At 43.9% G+C, this 19,284-nt stretch overlaps 1 protein-coding gene across 7 annotated transcripts in view; it reads right to left on the bottom strand.

The window, feature by feature from the left end:
- The window catches only part of LOC126504455 (low-density lipoprotein receptor-related protein 1-like), a 76,623-nt gene that overhangs the window by 48,173 nt on the left and 9,166 nt on the right, over nt 1-19,284 (bottom strand). For 6 of the 7 annotated variants that reach the window (XR_007592601.1, XR_007592603.1, XR_007592604.1 and 3 more), the window contains exons 6-15: nt 18,435-18,554; nt 16,139-16,264; nt 15,366-15,569; nt 14,142-14,310; nt 13,679-13,847; nt 12,615-12,849; nt 11,534-11,659; nt 8,536-8,760; nt 2,941-3,252; nt 1,496-1,708 (exon numbers count right to left, since the gene is read on the bottom strand). Coding sequence is in view for 2 of the 7 variants with exons in the window: in XM_050146815.1 (XP_050002772.1) it covers nt 1,496-1,708; nt 2,941-3,252; nt 8,536-8,760; nt 11,534-11,659; nt 12,615-12,849; nt 13,679-13,847; nt 14,142-14,310; nt 15,366-15,569; nt 16,139-16,264; nt 18,435-18,554 (1,899 nt within the window). In the remaining 5 variants the exon portion in view is untranslated. The remainder of the gene's footprint in view (nt 1-1,495; nt 1,709-2,940; nt 3,253-8,535; nt 8,761-11,533; nt 11,660-12,614; nt 12,850-13,678; nt 13,848-14,141; nt 14,311-15,365; nt 15,570-16,138; nt 16,265-18,434; nt 18,555-19,284) is intronic. The other variant, XR_007592602.1, reaches the window with a different exon arrangement.

Raw genomic sequence — 19,284 nt, 5'->3', positions numbered from 1 at the left:
CATAAGAGCGTAACAGAGCCAAGCACTTGTTGCAGAGTTACTACAACCGACGGGTGTGAACAAGCCCACTGCTGTTACTTGGAGCGGGTGTGTACGGTCAGTCCGCATCTCAGTTCAGATAACATTCTATAACGGTGACACGTTACCAGGTGAGATCATGGTGTCCCTACCCCTAAGCAATGCACGGCAGTCCCTCTGGTTCCCTGGCATGGCATGACAGCCAGCATCATGCCAGCATAAGCATGCGCAAAGTCTCTCCTTGTTGAAATGCAGAAGTTACAGTACCACACGTTACTAATTAGCATTTGTCGGCAGCTGCGGCAACAACATCCGGACAGATGTGTTAGAGATCAGAATAAGATCAAAGCAGGAAGGTTAACTATATCTGCACGTCACCTCAGGGAATACATCCTTAGACCCTGATGCTTTGTAACTTTTAAGATCAGGATAAAGCAACCAATGAGTCTAAAGGTCTTACGGGTCACTGAGAAGATGGGGGATGGGAAATTGTGAGACTGGATGCAGAGAGGAAATGGTTCTGTCTCTTTGGTTTCAATTCTTCCTTCATATACTCAGTTTACTCAGCTGCTTCTGCCAAAGAAGCCTCTGAAACCCAGGGTGGGGATTCCTCTTTTTCTGCTTCATAACCTAGGACTGGATGGCTTTTGCTCTGCTTAAGGATTATATAAAAAGATAATACATAAGCCTGCTTCACCTTGACACAACTCTAGCAAAAGGAAGAGCAAATGCTTTCCTCTGGAACAGAATGAGCACGCCAGTCCAAAAACTTGAAATCCAAAAAACTCCAAATTTTAAAACTTTTTTAACCGAACATGGTTAGGTAAAGAAAACTCTACACCTGACTTCATGCGGCAGGTCACACTCAAAAGGCAGGCACTAAGACTGTTGTAGAGAATGACCTTCAGCTTGTGTGCATAAAGTGTGCATGAACTGTAAATGAGTTTCATGTTTACACTTGGGTTTTATCCATAAGATATTTCATTAGGGAGCTGAAAATGACTCCAAAGCCTAAAACAGAGGACCAGAACTTGAAATATTCTTGGTCCTCAATATTTTGGGTAGAGGATATTCAACCTGTATCCACAGCCTTGGAGGCACATCACAGGGGGTCCCCTGCACAATGTCACTGCTTCGTGTCTCATGAAAGAATGGGTTGTTTTGGTAAATCAGTTTGGAAGCAGTTTAGAACTATGTTCATACGCAGACTAAGATTCTTGAATACACTAACATGAAAGACCTTTTCCCAGAGGGGGACATCAGGCAGACCTTGAGAACTGCTATGACTTTTATGGTCACAGTTAACTGGCTAAAACTCTCAGCAAGTTTGAAAAAGGTGTTTAAACTCCCAGAATATGAACAAGTTATGCAGGGGGGATTCTGGAAGGAAGAGGAAACAAGTGCCAATATAAACAAATGGATACTCAGGAGTTCACCCTAGAAAACATGGGGGATGGCCCCACAAAGAAAGACTCGCCTGGAACTTTCTGGTTTTCTGCCAAGATGATCATTTTCTTTATGTGCAGCTCCTTCAGTGTGGAGAAGGGCTCCAGTGTCTTCCTGTTCCACAGCACAAGAGCTGCCTTGTCTGCCGTCACCAGGTAGGGCTCATGGGCCGCCATAACCACATCACTCCAGGATGCGTTCAGGGAGCATGTTCGGTTCTTTAGTAGACTGAGACTGTGCAACCCTAGGGAAGAATAAGAATCAAGATTAATTGGCCTGTGACCTAGAGCAAGGTGGGAAGTATCAGTACCATGCGATGGGGTCCAAAGACCCAAAACTCCAAGGAAGCACATTGCCCTCTTTGAAAGTTTCATGGATTTTAGTGTTATAAGTTTAAAGTAACTAGTGAATATTTTAAGCTCCAGGAAAGTGGGAATCTTAGGTCTGACACTCAGAGACACCAGCTGTGACCTCACTGCCTGAATGTGTCTTGTGTTGTTAGGTTTATGACAACCCGACCCAAGCCAGGGTCATCCGTGAAGAGGGAACTTTAATTGAAACGTGCCTTGTTAGACTGGCCCAGAGGCAAGCCTATGGGGTATTTTCTTGATTAATAACAGATGTGGGAGGTCCCAGCCCATGGTGGGTGGTACCATCCCTGGGCAAGGTCCTGGGTTCTATAAGGAAGCAAATTTAGAAAACCAGGAGGAGCAAGCTGGTAAGCAGTACTCCTTCATGGCCTCTGATGTAGTTCTTGCCTTCAGGTTTCTACCCTGAGTTCCCTTCCTTCATAATGGACCAGAAGTTGGAAGGCTGGGCAAACCTATTCCTCTTCACGTTGCTTTTGGTCCTGGTGTTTAAACACAGCAATAGAAAGCAGCGTGTACTAAAGAGCATGGCTCTCAGTGTGTTGCTACGGGCCCTACGGCAGCTGCTAGGTAAGAAGGTGGGCAATCTCTGTGCAGCTACAGCTTATACAGTTTTATCAAGGTCCAAGCATAGCTCGGTGCCTCCTGAGCAGAGGATGTGTGCTTCTGTTATTTCTAGCTGTGGAAGAAAATTTTGGAAAAACAACTAAGTATATATTTTGAAGCTTTCAAGTCTATTATTTCTGGTGTTATATATTTTTTTAATTCCTAAACCAGACTGATAGATAAGAGATGCCTTGCAGTAACTGTCAAAGTTTGAGTTAAAGTCTTTGTCGAAGCAGTGCTCAGAATAAGTAGGACAGCTAGAAGAAAGATTTTGAATACTCTTTATACAAAGTAACAGTACATGCTTGAGGAGATGAATACACTAATTACTGTAATTTGATCTTTACACATTGTATACAGGTGTCAAAATATCTTATTTATCCCACCATAGCTCAAAACACAAAAATTAACTTAAAAAAAAATGACTTGAAGCATTGTACTGTAAAGAAGCTTTGGCATATGGCCTCAGATTCTACCCATGGTAATATTGTATAGTACTTACCCAACCCTTTGGTGGTCCAGAGGATACTAGCAGACCCAAGGTCCAAGGCCATCCGGGTGTCAGCCGCCCAGGTGCCTCTCCAGACTTCCTGTCTAGTTTTGCCGTCGAGGGTCATGCTTTGCAGGGGCCTCCCACTCTCCACCCAGTACAGCACCTGTCTAGGCCAGTCAAGAAGCAGCTGTAGTATAACATTGCCAGTGCTGTAGAGAGTGTAGGAGTCAGGGCCAGGAACTCTGGTCTTCTGAATCGTACTTCGGTCACAGGGTAGCCAGAACAGGTTCCCGGTGGAGATGTCCACATTTGCTGAGCAGACTGTGGGAGGGACAGAGGCTGCCTTAGAAAAGGCTTCTAGGTATATTTGCATACTGACTCAAATGTATCAAGGAGAGAAGAGAGACCCAGCCCCCTTGAGCAGACACTTCTCTGCAACATGAACCTCTTAATGGCTACTCTGAATCAGGCAGCTTGTGACTTGAGTCCCAATGGTCCCCACAGCCACCTGGCAAGATCCACTACATCTTGAAGGAGATGTCCACGTGTTCTGCATTTGAACACAGGCCTGACACTTCAGAGTGACATCCCTTCTTCTTGCGAGTCAATATGCAAATCAGTCATTTATACATTAAGGGGTTAGATTTGAAATTGCTTTAGGAAAACAGACTAAAACAAGAGACATCACTTCAGATAGAATGCAAGGTCACCAAGAGAGCACAGACAAGGAATAAAATCTACACTGAGAACATGCAGGTATGATAAGGACCAAGCACAGAAAAAATATGGGTATTGTGGTGATTTGAATGAAAATGCCCCCACTAGGCTTACAGGGAGTGGCACTCTTAGGAGTTGGGACTTTGTTGGGGTCGATGTGGTCTTGCTAGAGAAAGTGTGACACTGGGGGTGGGCTTTGAGGTTTCAGATGCTTAGGTCAGGCCCAGTGTCATTCTCTCTTCCTTCTGCTTGTAGATAAGGATGTAGAACTCTCAGCTGCACCTCTTCATCACCATGTCTGTTTGCAAGCCACCAGGCTTCTCACCATGATGATAATGGACTAAATCTCTGAACTATAAGCCAGCCCCAATTAGATGTTTTCCTTTAGTAAAGTTGCCGTGGTCATGGTGTCTCTTCACAGCAACAGACACCCTAACTAAGACAGGCATCCTTTATCAGATGTGAATAACTGAATCAGGCGCTAACTTCCAACACTCTTTCCTTCCTGCTCATGCCCTATACAACAGGCCTATGGCAGAAGGAGGCTAGAGTTGGTCTACCATGGTTTGCACCCAGTCATTAAGATTAAGAGAAGAATCGAGCTAGAAGGTCAGAATGCCTCCCGCGAAATCCTGTTTCTATGCCTCGGTTTCCTCAAATCCATTATAAGAATGCTTCTCTCATGAGGCTATTACAAATAGAGCTAAAACAGAAAATCTTAGAATAGTGACTGCTATTTTATGGTAAGTTACTAAAGCTGACCACACAAGCTTACAACAGCCAAGCGCCAGGAAATCTGCAAGATGATGGTTCAATTAATTTAAAGTAATTAAATTAATCATATTGATTTACAGCAGTAATAAATATTTGACTAATAAATTCTTAATTGTTTTATTGCAATTTACTATTACTGGCTTCGAATTCCTTATCATGAAACTGCATGTGGCTCTGGACTTGGTATTCTTTGTGGACTTTTTACAGATTGGCTTCGAATGGGACACGAGTCTAAACATGATATTTGTTTTCGTTTCCTGTAATATATATATATATATATATATATATATATAGCCTCAAAGCAGTTTTATAAAACACTGCCTGCCCTTCACTAACTGAGGACAGATGTGGAATTTCCCACCTATCGCATCATGGAGGACATTGAGATTTTATGGCAAACTCTATCACGCTTTTGTTTTTATAGTCAAATCATTCCTGAAGGGTGAACATACTGTGTAAAGTTTGCTTTCATGAATATTCCGAAACCCATTTTAACCGTGTCACATGGTAGCTTGGAAGCTGGCATTGTGGGGTGTTTACACCATGTTTACGCCATGAAAACTGTCAGCACTGTGCATCTGGGCATACTTGTTTTGGAGTGGCTTGTTGGTTTTGTTTTGTTCTCCAGACTAGAGATGGATAAATAACTGACGTTGGGCCAAATTTGGTCCACTGCCTTTTGATATGGATAACTTTTCATGGAATACAGCTAGTAGTTCACACACTGTATAACGCTCTTTTCATGATATAATAACAAATATCCACCAAACATGACGATTCTTACTGGCATTTCATACAAAGTTTGTCAATCCTTAGTCTTTACTTACGAAAAGAAATATGGGTAGAGGTGCTTGCCACCAAGTTTGATAACCTGAGTTTGATCCTTGGCACCCACGTGGTGGCAGGCCAAGAACTAATTCCTGAAAGCTCTCCTCTGATCTACTCACACACGTGTAAACATGCATACACACACACACACACACACCACAAAATAAAAGAAATATAAAGAAAGCAAACATGCTGATTCCACCTACATGTGAGATCAATTCAACTCTAAGTAGCCAGCAAATCCAAGAATCATTTTCTAGCACTTATAATGTATTAATCAGGTCATCAAAGCCACCGTTTATGGCACCAGTGAATTAATTCCATTGTATCTTCATCACTTCACCTTTGTTTCACTTGTTCATAGAAACAGAAGTATGAAATGGTATTCAAGTCAAAACTACACCTCCTCAGCCGGGCGGTGGTGGCGCACGCCTTTAATCCCAGCACTTGGGAGGCAGAGGCAGGCGGATCTCTGTGAGTTTGAGACCAGCCTGGTACAAGAGCTAGTTCCAGGACAGGCTCCAAAACCACAGAGAAACCCTGTTTCGAAAAACCAAAAAAAAACAAAACAAAACAAAAAAAAAAAACAAAACTACACCTCCTCTACGACTTTACCAGATAAAGGGTTCAGTCTAGGGCTTTACATCAATCATGGACTGCGTATGACTTGTCAGTAAGTTTTATTATAAGCATATAGCAGGGGATGTGCATGCACAGTTCTTTCTCCTATTATGCTTTTGTTTCTATTTCTTAGGCATTGCAACGAGATACCGGAGGTGGGGAAAAAAGTAAGGAAAGAAGGGTTTATTCCGGCCCATGGTCTACTCTCCAGCGGTTTGTCTCCAGGGCTTCTGGGCCACTGTGTGGTAAAGCAGGACAAGGTGGCAGAGAGCACGCAGTGGAATGATGGGGTTTACAGCACCTTGGACAGGAAGTTGGCAGGGAGAAGACCAGTTGTACTTCCCAAGGCCTAGCCCAGCAGCCTCCTTCCCCCAGGCACATTCTGGCTTCTCGCAGCCCATTCGTTTCTGAACTCCTCGCTGGTTTAATCTACTGATGAGGTTAGCAACCTGATGATTCGATCTCAACAAACACCGCCTGAAAGTCCTCATAAAACATACGACTGGGACGAGGGTGGCGTTCATTTGCTATCCAAACTGTAAGCCCCAGAGAGCCAGTTGTTCAACCCATCTACTGGGTACGATAGCGAGAACTCAATGTTAACTACCGAGGGGGTGGAGAAACACATGTGTGGTGACTCAGGGTGAGGGGGTGTGGTGTGTGTGTGGGGGGGGAGCCACTACACACAGCCTTAATGTGCTACGTATTGTTCTTCCCTTCGGGAAGTGTATTTCTTTACTACATCACAACCTCCCGTGGGAGGAACTGCTGTCAGATTTGGTCAGAATCCTCTCCATATCCGTGAAGTCATTCTTGCCCAAGCTCAACGCTCTCTCCCTTGCCAGGCTTTGCAATGTACAGAGAGTGTTCATTCTTTTTTTTTTTAAACAACTTTATTTAACTTTATTTCATGCGCATTGGTATAATGATGTCAGATTCTCTTGAACTGGAGCTACAGACAGCTCTGAGCTGCCATGTGGGTGCTGGGAATTGAACCCGGGTCCACTGGAGGAGCAGTCAGTGCTCTTAACCACTGAGCCATCTCACCAGCCCCGAGAGTGTTCATTCTTATACTGAATTATGGATTTCATCTTTGCCCTTTGCAGACTCAAGGTTGAAAACCTCCTTTCCAGGCTCACATAACGTTCTTTGAACAATGCCACATTTGTGCTTAAAGAGACATACTACGAAGTCTTCTCATTTTTTCACTAAGAATTTTAACTGGATTTTTTGTTTGTTTGTTGGTTTGTTTGTTTTTGGTCTCAATTTTCAACTTTAGTGTAAGAGTCATGTGCCCAAGAGAAAGCACTGACCTCAGTGTACTCAAATGGACTGATGGCTTTTAAAGAGGCCACATAATCAGTGGCCTTGTCTGGCTAGCAGGAGTGAGACTGTTGTCTTTGTTCTGTTTGAACCACTGCTGCAGTGTGTTTGGATCTCTAATGCCCCACTAAGGTTCATGTGTTAGTGCCTTGACGCTCAGCCTGCTATTGGGATGCTGTGGGACTTTTAACGGATGAGGACCAATGGGAGACAATCAGGTAATTGGGAATATATGCCCTCAAATGGTCTACGGGTTTCCAGTCTCTGCCTTTTTGTCTCCTTTTGTATTTTTCTGTGGCCTTGGGCCCACAATTCTCCTCCCAACATTGGCGACCAGCACCACCACCAAGGCCTAAAAATAATGAGTAACCCTAAATGGACTAAGAGCTAAAAACCAATCTTTTCTTTTATTTACTTATGCATTCCTTGTTCAGTTAGGATTTTCTCTTTACAAATTGATCACCTTGGGCATTTATGATACTTATGGAGAACTATCATTGCTCTACAATAGAGCCAGCTCAAATTAAACCAATAGTCCTTGATATAACTGCAACACAGAAGCCAATTAGCATGGCCAGCCAGCGGGGAGAAGGTAACATTTCCATTAGGTAGGAAGACATTTTGTGATCAGGCATCTCACAGATAGCTGTTAGGTGCTGTCACGGTTAGTTTGTCCTCTGACTGGGGCCTTAGAAATTGCTACTCACCTGCCATTGTACTTATCCAGCTCTCTGGGTCCTGCAAGGCCCCAAGGAAGGTGTCAAAGGCACTTCTGTTTGCGAGGCAGAGCCTTAGCACTTGGCAGAGCACACAGGGACAGATGTTCAGAAATCTCATTACTCACCCTGAGCTCAAGGCTCCATCCTTTACGATGGAGACATTTGCTGCATTTAGGCAGAATCAGGAGAACTCGAGGGTGAGGTGTAGCGTTTAGGAGTGTGGGAAGGGAAAGTATATACTGCCATATTAAGAAAATATCTAGCTTTTTCTCTCTGAAATCTGCATTGCAAATGACTTTTAAATTAGAGTATGAAAAATCTGCAATGCAAAACTGAAGAACGAAAGGATCTTTTTTTTTTCTATTCTTCCCTGACTTAAGGTCGGGAAAGCAAAAATTTAAAAAAAAAAACAAAAACCGAAAAACCTTATCTTTCTATTTAACCTCAAGACAGTGGTCACACCCAAGAACAACGGGTCAATAGCTGATATCACATTTAGTTAGTCACACCTAGTCTTAGGCATGAAAATACATTTAGATCAGGAATGGGTGCACTTTTTTGGTCCTACACATTTTAGACCCAGAAAATAAAGGAAGAAAACAAGATGACTACCACAGCTCACCTGTATGCTGGGTCCAAATCTCTCGCTTTTGCCCTGAATATCCCTCTGAATAAATGAGATGACCCTGGGCATCTGACCAATAGATGAAGTTCCTTTTCCAGTCCACATCCAGTAAGTAGAGGTTCCCAGCATGCTCCTCCACTAGAGTTCTTTCTATAGCAGATCCCATAGAGCTGACTTTCAGCAAGTATAGACGCTTGCCAGAAGAAAACACAACTTTCAGCTCTGCAAAGGGAAGGGAGAGGTTTGCTGTTTGACCATTCAGACGAATGCCGGGTTCCCTACGGGGAGTAGCCTCATTTCAAGCTCAGGCACCCACACAAATGTCTTCCATCCCCGCCTGTGTAGCAGACACACATGACCCCATCACCACCATAGCCTCTAAAGGTGGGCTATTTGGGAAGATGGCCAGTGTTAGTGTCAGCTTTTCCGAGGCATGGGGTATTTCTGACGTTCAATGGAAGGATAAAACTGAATCACTGACATGCATCACTCCTTAGTAATGTCTTGCTCCTAGAGAACTTTTGTTTGCTTATTTTATTTATTTATAGACAGTTTTTTTTGGGGGGGGAGGTGGGGGAGTTCGAGACAGGGTTTCTCTGTGTAGCTTTGGTGTCTGTCCTGGAACTAGCTCTTGTAGACCAGGCTGGCCTCGAACTCATAGAGATCTGCCTGCCTCTGCCTCTCCGGAGTGTTGGGATTAAAGGCTTGTGCCACCACCACCTAAAACTTGTTTTGTTGTTTGTTTGTTTTTAAATGTAGTCCTGATTGTTCTGAAACTCACTTAGTAAACTGGCCTTGAACTCAGAGACCCTCCTGTCTCTGCTTCCAGAATGCTAGAATTAAAGGTGTGCACCACCTTCTCCCGGCTACTAGAGAATTTGTAATGCTTTCTGTTATTTAAAGAAAAATTGGGCCAAGGCTGGAGAGATGGCTCAGAGGTTCTGAGTTCAATTCCCAGCAGCCACATGGTGGCTTACAGCCATCTGTAATGAGATCTGGTGCCTTCTTCTGGCGTGCAGTCATCCATGCAGGCAGAACACTATATACATAATAAATATATATTTTTTTAAAAAAAGAAAAATTGAGCATGTGGATTTAACAGCATACAATGTATAATGCTCAAAATTAAGCCTGAGCTGATTGCTTAGCAACTACAGCCTTTTCCACCATGGTTTCATCCAAAACCAGCCCTGTGATCTGTGTTTTTAAAAATAAGTTGGTGCATAAACATATTTACATGATTTATTCTTCCTAAAACTTTCATATTCTAGTTGTGTGGAATTGGTCCTGTCCTCCTAACTGTTTGTGGGCTCCAGGGCTCCAGGGCACCAACGGTTGGGCAGAAATAGTCAATAGATTGTGTAGCCTTCAATATTCTGGCGATAAAATGGGGAATTTGTGTTAACAATGCTGGACTAAAACAGCATTCAAGCAGAGACCACTTAAAAACTAAGACAGGATATGTAATAGGGATCATAGAAGGTAATTCTCCTATTAATTTACTTGTAAAATTTTCATGCAAACCTGAAGTATACATGCCATTTTATGCTTTAAAAATCAAATACAATTGTCCTAGCAATGGATGAATTATATACCTAAAGTAGAATATCACTCAGCCTTCAGAAGGGATAAAAGGTGAGTGAGGTGGCCGAGCAGGTACAAGTGCCTGTGTGCAAGTCCATGAGCCTGAGTTCCATCCCTGGAGCCCACAAACAGTTAGGAGGACAGGACCAACTCCACACAACTCTCCCCTGATGGACACGTGCACACAATGGTGCACATGAGCCTCTCTCACAATAATAGTCATCAAAATTGAAACATAAAATGGAAGGGAGTCAGGAATTGTGGTACACTCTGCTGATCATGGGATTCAGGAAACTTTGAAGCCAGCACAGGCCACATAGTAAACCCAACCCCACCCAAGCAAGACTGCATGCCAAGGCCTGTTTCAAAAGTCAAAAGGGTTGAGATTCTATGAGATGCTAGAATAGAGAGTCATAACATTGGACTGACTGGTTTTGTGCCAGCTTGACACCAGCCAGAGTCATCAGAGAGGAAGGAACCTCAGTTGAGGAAATGACTCCATGAGATAGTGACCAACGGGGGAGGGCCCAGCCCATGTTGAGTGGTGTCATCCTGGGGCTGCTGGTCCTGAGGTCGATAAGAAAGCAGCAAGCCAGCAAGCAGCACCCCTCCATGACCTCTGTATCAGCTGCTGGCTCCAGGTTACTGCCCTGTTTGTGTTCCTGTCCTTACTTCCTTTGATGATGAACAGCAAAATGGAAGTGTAAGCCAAACAAACCCTTTCCTTCCCAAACTGCTTTTTATCACCGTGTTTTATCACATCAATAGGAACCCTAATTAAGACAAACATCAAAGACATTATTCTAAGTGACATACACCAGAGTCAAATATCATACACTTTCACCAAATATGGTATCTAGAATGAGCCAGTCCACATAGACAGAAAATAAAATGGTGATTGGCAGGAACTGAGGGGAAAGAGTAGAATTGATGCCTACGGTGTAAAGAGCATCATTCTGGAAGATGAAGGATTTCTGGGAATGGATCATAGTGAAGGTTGCACAGCAACATGAATGCATCTTATGTCATCACACAATTAAAAATGGTTAGATGTTAAGTTTTTGTTGGGTACTATTATTTTAGCACTATTAAAAAACTAAATCAAGGGGACTGGACATGGAGGTACACACCTTTAATCCCAGCACTTGGGAGGCAGAGGCAGGAAGAACTCTGTGAATTTTGAGGGCAGTATGATTTATATAGTGAGTTCTTTGCCTTCCAGGGCTACACAGTGAGACCCGATCTCAAACCAATCAGAAAGCAATGGAATCAAGTTGTTTCGAGAACACACTGGTCGTCAATGGAACTTGTTGGAACAGAAGGGATCGATTCAGCAATGGAATCTGCTCTATTTCCGGGCTCACCTGCAGCAAGCCTTCTTGAGCTGTACCCATTTTACCAGGGAACTTACCACTGCAAGTGCCAGAAGGTAAAAGAAATAGTCCCTCTGGACAGACACACTTGTAGCCCTTGGGATGGATGGGGGACAGGAGGCACAGATGGCTGCAAGAACCTGGAACACACGCTGAGTGTCTGCCTGTTCAAACAGAAACAGTAGACATAGTTCAGACTCTCTGTTCAAACCATTCAAAACTCAGTACTGGAGAAGAGGGAAGATGGTCTGCCTTAAGAAGAATCCAAATCTTCTTGTTATCTTTCATGGGTGTGCTGACCTTTGAACTAAGCTTGTCTCCAGACTGGCTGTCAGACAAGTATCCAAGTGTCTTACCATAGGGCCAACAAACTTTTATCAACTGCACCTTCTCCCTTGGAATTAAGGCAGAACGAGTGTTCCATTGGTTTACTGGGAGACTCCTTGAATGGATCTGTATTCTCCACCATGGTTAGTAGCTACAACATACTTAGCCTAGCGTGCATGCCTTTGATTCCAGCACTCCGGAGGCAGAGGTGTGCTTACAAGACCAGCCAGTCTACACATCCAGTCCCAGGACATCGGTGAGCATAATCCCCACCCTCTATGGATAGCTTATGTTTTCTTTTTCATAATTGTTTTTAAGATTGATTTATTACTTTTTGTATATAAGTGTTTTGCCTGTATACACGCATGCACACCACTTATGTGCCTGGTACCTGAGAGGGTCAGAAAAGGACATTGGATCTCCTGGTTTTGGAGTTACAGACAGTTCAGAGCCACACATCAGGTGATGAGGATTTTTGAACCCAGGTTCTCTGGAAGAGCAGTTAGTGCTCTTAACTGCTGAGACGACTCTCCAGCCCAGAGCTTATATTTCCAATATCCCAGACCCTAAAAACCCAGCTGAGGCGTTAGCCAGATACAGAGCCCAGAACTGGGAAAGAGCTTCCCTGTGAAGCTTCTGTTCTGTTCACCATATCTAGAAGCCCTGTGTGCTGACTGGAAGGAGAAGGGGCTAAACACGTCCCTACCTCCAAACAGAAGTTCCAACAACAAACTGAGATCTCCTCTTGGGCGGCTTCCACCTCAGCAATTCGGAAGCAAGTGCATCACTTACTTTTGGGCTGCTGAGATCTGTGGAGGACTGAGAGAGCAGACACGGAGGCACTGGAGGCGTGGAGCAACACTTCCCTCTCCTTCGGACTCCTGGGAGAGGTCCGGACCAGTTGAGTTTGATTTGCCCAGAAGAAAGCATTCTCAAACACAGTCAGACCAACAGGATGTTCGTCTTCAAAAAATATCCCAGAAAAGGTGTACCTCCCACTGCCGTCCACTTTCACGGTCTCTATGGACTGAAGGATTAGAGTCTCATGAGTTAGGAGAGCGCCAGCAAGGGCTGCTGATGTTGCTGTCACCAGAGGTTTCTGGACGCTGCTTAGATATCCCTGCGACATCAAGTCGATAGGGAGGAATTCATCTAAGCCTGCAGAGTCTACCGTCCAAGTCAGCACATCAAGTGGTCTTTGTCCAGATTTAATGACTGTCCCACATGCTCTACATCCAGACATGGTACCAACACCATTTCTCTCTATTCTGTAATTGGCCCACAAGGTAGGTGTTTCATGTGTTCTCAGAGAGAGCCGTGAGTGTTCACAGAAACATTCTAATCAGCCAAAATCACAACTAGGAAACAAGACTTGGAAACGTGACTCACCAGGCTGTGAGCTTCTGCTTTTAGTCACTACATCGTAGTGACCTTTAAGTTTGTCATTTCCCAAATTGGGATGTTATAAACTGCAACATTAGGCCTTGGAAATCCGAGTTACAGCTCTTAAGTGCCTAAGGAACTGTATGCTTCCGTGGAAGCTCCCAAAAGTCTTCAAAACATATTGTATCATGGGTACAACATAAATTGTGACCTTTATAACTGCAAAAAATTAGCACTGTTGGGCTACAGAGTATGTAAAAAAGAAAAAAGCACACCACGTCTCCCAAGCTGTTGGTACAGTCTGCTCTACTCGAAGATGCTGTGCAATTAAACCTTGCTTTTCTTGTTTTGGCAATGCAAATTACTTCATGGAGTTAATGCTAGCCATCAGAGAAGTGTGTGCATACCTGTAGACCCATTCCCAGCTCCTAGCAAAAGAGAGTTCCCATTTCCTCTGGCTCTATCTAGAGTACCTCTTTATAGCCACCGATCCAGTAGAGTCTGCCAGTCATGTGATCAAGTGTCAGCCCTAAAGGCTCCTCTGTGGTCACCACTGCTAGTGTCTTCCTGTCGGAGCCGTCCATTCCTGCAGTCTCAACCGTCTTCACTCCGTTCTCACTCCGATTTACCCAGTACAAATACCTGCAAGCAGCGGGAGTACGCAGTTTTCAAAAATGCCCTCGCTTGCGTACACACATTATTCTCAACAACTCCGTTAGCCCTCTCCTATGAGCTTTGTCTCTGTCCTGCTCCCGAAAGCTGCAGAGACCCCATATCCATCAGGCACGGCAAGGTTTGGCTACATGGAATTCAGTCTAAGATGTACAAAGAAGAATCTTGTGGAGCAAGTGAAACCTAAAGGCTGGCACTCTCTCTTCTTAAGCATGTAAAATGCCAAGAGATTTGGGGGTACATTCCAAGAGAAATACGACTCACTTCTTTGCAGGAAACACCACAAGCTCCTCCGGCACAAGATCCTTTTCCAAGATTTTGACGTAGCCTCTGCCATCACTTAAGCCAGCACAGATGACCCGCGCAGAGCTACTAGCCCAGTACAACTGTCCCGTAAACCAGTCCAGAGAAATACTGCTCACGGGTGGGAGTTCTGCCGACACGAGAGACAGAGTTAAACATGCAGCTTTTCATGCCTATGTTTGCCAAGTATTTGACAAGACTCCTCAACAACTCATTAGGATCTGTACGACGAGGCAGAGAGGACCCAAGCAATAATGGCCAGAGGTATCCCTCGGAGTCGCTAACGTGCATGCAGGACCCAAGGACAAGCACAGCTAATGCATATGGAGCATGTGGCCTCGGCTCAGACGCTGGGTACCACAGGGGTCTCCGGGAATAGCTCTGTCTGCCACTAAACCTACTGGGCCATGCCCTTCTTCACTATGCTGCCTGGTTAATCCCCACCCTTACCTACTGAGACAAATTCCGGCTAGTGCCCTCATCTTGGAGAGGCAGGTCAAAGGAACGAAGAGCCAAGTTCAAATACCTAGTGACGGAGAAGGCTCTGGTTTAAGGCTAAATCCCAAGATTTCTATCCTTTAAAAACATTTTCATGGACCAAGTGAGGATCTGTGATGCTCTTACAGAGCCAGCCTACCACATACGTGTCTCATATTGGTATTTTATATACTCTCATGCTTCATGACAGGCTAGTCATAAAAGCTTTCCCATCGAAAGATATAGCTATAGATCAGCTATAGATACAGATACTGCTTACAGTATGCTTAAGTAAAGCTATGAGTTGAATACGGGGTATATCACAAGGAGCCAGTACGTTAGAGGCTTTGGTCCCCACCTTGTGGGCATTATTATTGGCAGGTAGAAGAAACCTTTAAATGGGGGGCCTAGTAGGATGTTTTAGGTCATTGGGAGATCCCTTGGAAGGGAAATGTGGGATGATGTTCCTGTCCTCTCTCCCTTTCCTTCCCAACTGTCATGAAGTGAGCAGCTTTCTCCCCTACACTCCCGCCATGATATGCAGCCAATTAACCACTCCGAAGCTTTAGGCTCCAAAATTTTAAGGTTCAATAAGGTTGGCGATCTCAGGAATTTTGTATCAGTAACACAAGAATCCTTAAGAAGTTAATGTTTAATGCCAAAAAAAAAAAAAAAAAAAAAACTACAACTACCACAACAAAAGCATACCTGGGTAGAGAGGAACAGAGCTTGGCTTCCCAAGAATGAACACATTCAAGACTTTATCCACCCAGAAGTACATGTTTCTGTTCAGGTCATAAGCAACAGAACTGGGCCTTGACTTTACAGGGGTGAGCATCTCATAGATGCCTGTTCTTCGGTCCAGGATGCCAAGCTCTTTATCTGCTGCTATAAGAATTTTAACATCGTCATCTGCAGTAGAAGGAAGATGGTAACACATTACTCTGAAGCTTTCTTTTATGTCTTTCCCTTTAACTAAAGATTCGGTTCTTTCCTTTATACCAAAGTCTGCTTCTCCCTAAAGCAGAGACAAAGCACACTCTGGGGAGATTTGTGGGCTGTCTTAGTTCCTCCTTCCCCCGATCCCAGCACTTTAAAGCTAATTGTTGGAATAGTATTTATTGCCTTATTTGATTTCAGATTCAGCTGCTTCCCCTTAGACAGAACTCTGATATGGGCTTGTCACATAGCAGTCACATGTGAGAGTCCCCGAGGCAAAGAAGCTCAGGCCAAATTAAAACTCAACTGGTTGGTTCTCTGGAGCACCCAATTCTGTAGCTCACGAAGTAACTCTATCATCTTAAAGACACTCAGTGTAAGTGACACTCTGGCTAGGCAATGCTTGCCACAGTAGCAGCTTCTTTGGAATCAAAAGCATCGTGTCTAGCGCTAAACCTTAAATTAAATAATCAGGGTTGCTTCTCTATAATTACTATTAAGAATAGAGCAGAAGCTGGGCTCATTTTGATTCTAGAACTCACCTGTAACCCGACAGTCTGTGCCATTGTAGAGCTGGTGACCTTGAATACAGCCACAGGAGTAAGAGCCCTGTGTGTTATGACACAGTTGGCTACAAGGACCATACGCCAGAGAGCACTCGTCTACATCTGCTGGCAGAGAGTCATAAGTTAGAGATGGCTCTGGAACTACAGCTTCCGTAGTTCAGTGCATAGGAGTTTCGGGCTCGCCACTGAGTTCCCATCCGTGTGAATATAAGTTAGCAGAAGCTCCCAGACAGGGAGCCCTGCAGTTTGGCTGCCATGAAATGCAATCTGTGCTAATCCAGCAACATTCTTGGGCTATACTAGTTCCCAGTCACACCAGAATCTGATTCAGAACGACAAGTGTTAGGGTCTAGTGTGAACACTACTCGTGACACAGAAGACTTCATCTAAGAGGAACGAGAAGGTCATGTGCATGGATAGGACACCAAATTGAGCTTACGTGCAATTGGTTTAGAGAGCCTGTGCTCACGAACTAGGCTTGGTGAAACGCACCAAGTACTGGGGAGATGAAAACCAGAAAATCAGGAGTTCAAGTTCATCTTCAGCTACATTCTAAGTTCAGTTCTACCGTGCTCCACATGAGACCTTGTTTCAAACAAACAACAAAAACCACACAGGACTCTCCAGCAGATAATCGACAAAACTATGAGAGATTTATTTAGTTTAATAGGCAGGAAAATGGTTCCTTGGGGAGATTTTAGGAAGATGTTATTCCTCCTAAACCACAAAGTCCTGGAACATAACAACACTTTTCAGTTCCAGGAGTGTAACTGACACATGGCCACAGTCAAGTTTGTAGCCAGCCAAGCCTTGCTGTGAGTCAGAACCCAAAAAGTGTGCTACAACCCTACCTAGATGCTTCTGAGGGCCATGACCAGCTTCTAATGAAGAATTCATAAATCTTATAACTTATAAGTATTGGTTTCATTTAAACAATAAACTTAAATTTAATTACTAAGATTTATTAAATTCTAATTATAAGTGATGAACTTAAAAGTAGGTTCCTAACATCTCTTAATAAAGTCTTAAGATTAAAGCCATTACAGAAGGCAATTTTAAAGTTCCTATATAGCCTTCCCGGGTGGGTAGACCTGCAGGTCCATCATAAAGGGAGCATTGAATACACAGACAGGGCTGATAGCAGAGCTCGACCTGTCCTTAGGATGAACATAGTTAACACAGCAGATCCTTTATTCTTGCGCTATACTTCAACCGAAATTATCATCCTGTATTGTTCTAGATAGAAGCTGTAGGCTACTTACTGGTCATATGTTTTTTACATTATTAAGAATAATGAAGACAAGTAAATCTTATGTCAGCCATCCCAGGTCTATAGCTCCATTTTACAAAAGAGAGAAATGAAACCCAAGGATTAAATGACCTGAAGAAGGTCAGCTGAAAGGGACATGCCGAGCAGAAATACAATGTACTTCAGTTCACAGGCTCTCCATCCTTGGTGGCAGAGACCTGGGGATTGGCTGTAAAGGGACAAGGATATTTGTCCAATGACAGAAGCTCTTTACGCTTCCATAAGGTAGGACACTAAACTTCAGTCTAGTGTCTAAGTCTTTGGTCTTTGGTCAATAATTGACTTGCAATTCCCACAAACTAGAGTAATAATTAGAATCGACAAGATTAGAATTTTGTTCCTGGTGGAAATACGTGTGCTCCACCATTCCACATGTGGAGTGTAGTCAGATAACTGAAAAGGAGGATTCAAATTTATATTCCTACAGCAACAGACATGCTAGTGTTGTTCGTGATCTTTCTCTCTCTCTCTCTCTCTCTCTCTCTCTCTCTCTCTCTCTCTCTCTCACACACACACACACACACACACACACACACACACACACAGCAGAAACCCAAATGCACCATTAATAGCTAAATAGGAACAATGCGCTATAAGCATAAACAAGTATAAAATAGAATTACGTTCAGCCTTTAAAAGGAAGGGAATACTGATACACAGACGAACCCTAGAGACATGTGACTCACAAAAGGACAAACACTGAGCAACTCCACTTACGTGGTGATACATAGAATATACAAACTCACAGAAACGAAAAGTCAGGAGGAGTTACCAGAAGCTAAGGCATATGGGGCCTAGGAAGCTATTGTTACGTAGACAGAGAATTTCTGTTGGGAATCATGAAAAGAGCTAGAAATGCATGATGGTGAAAGTTGTACAATGTAAATGCCTGAAACACTAAAATTTATGCTGTGTACTTGTCGTTACAATAAGAACATTTCTAGAGGACGAGCCAGCTCTGACCTCCACAGCTCCATCCATCGGGCTGCAACTGCCACCCTGACGTGCAGGAACACTGGACACCCCAGCGGGTATCACTGCATGACCCCTCACAGCCACCATTCAGCAGGGAACAGTTTTTACCTGTGGGGATAAGGCAGCAGTCAAAACAATTGAGCTCGGTGGTTCATGCTTTACAAACCACGTTGGAACATGCACCTTCTGAGCTGGGTGAGGAACAGTTGAGCACTCAGAGACAACCTTTGACCCTGCCCTCTCAGCTGGGAAAATGGGGCTAGGGGAAGACTACATGGAACAGGAAAGGTATGAAGTCCAGGACCACGGCAGTGGCATTTCTTTCCAAGCTATCATGTAGACAATTTCAAGGGTTGATGTATTTATTTCCCTTCTATAGTAAAGTCAAGACCTTCTTATGTGCTTCCTGTGGGGTCCGTGGGTAAGGGGGACACTTGGCCCTGTATATTGTATTTATGAATGCAATGAGTTCTCTACATCAGACCCAAAGCTGTACTAGGTTTGGTCATTGGTGCTTTAATAACTCTTACTTGTGTTCTTATAGTACAAAGTTTCTTCAAAAGCCTTTAGGGGAGTCTTAAGAAGCATGGGGGGGACGGGCGATTGTGGCTCATACCTTTAATCCCAACACTTGGGAGGCAGAGGCCGGCGGATCTCTGTGAGTTCTAGGCCAGCCTGGTCTACAAGTGTTAGTTCCAGGACAGGCACCAAAGCTACAGAAGCGTGGGGGACAGGAGACAAATGAAAAATGACTTGAGGTGAGATGCCCACTCTCTATTCTTGCACTGGCTGCGTTTGTGTGTAAACTTGACACAAGCTAGAATCATCAGAGAGGAAG

Source organism: Alexandromys fortis, unplaced genomic scaffold, assembly GCF_014885135.2.
Source record: "Alexandromys fortis isolate MF-2015 unplaced genomic scaffold, M_Fortis_MF-2015_v1.1 scaffold_55, whole genome shotgun sequence".
Taxonomy (NCBI): Eukaryota; Metazoa; Chordata; class Mammalia; order Rodentia; family Cricetidae; genus Alexandromys; species Alexandromys fortis.
The sequence above is the reverse complement of the archived record's forward strand: the minus strand, read 5'-3'. Positions and strand labels throughout refer to the sequence as shown.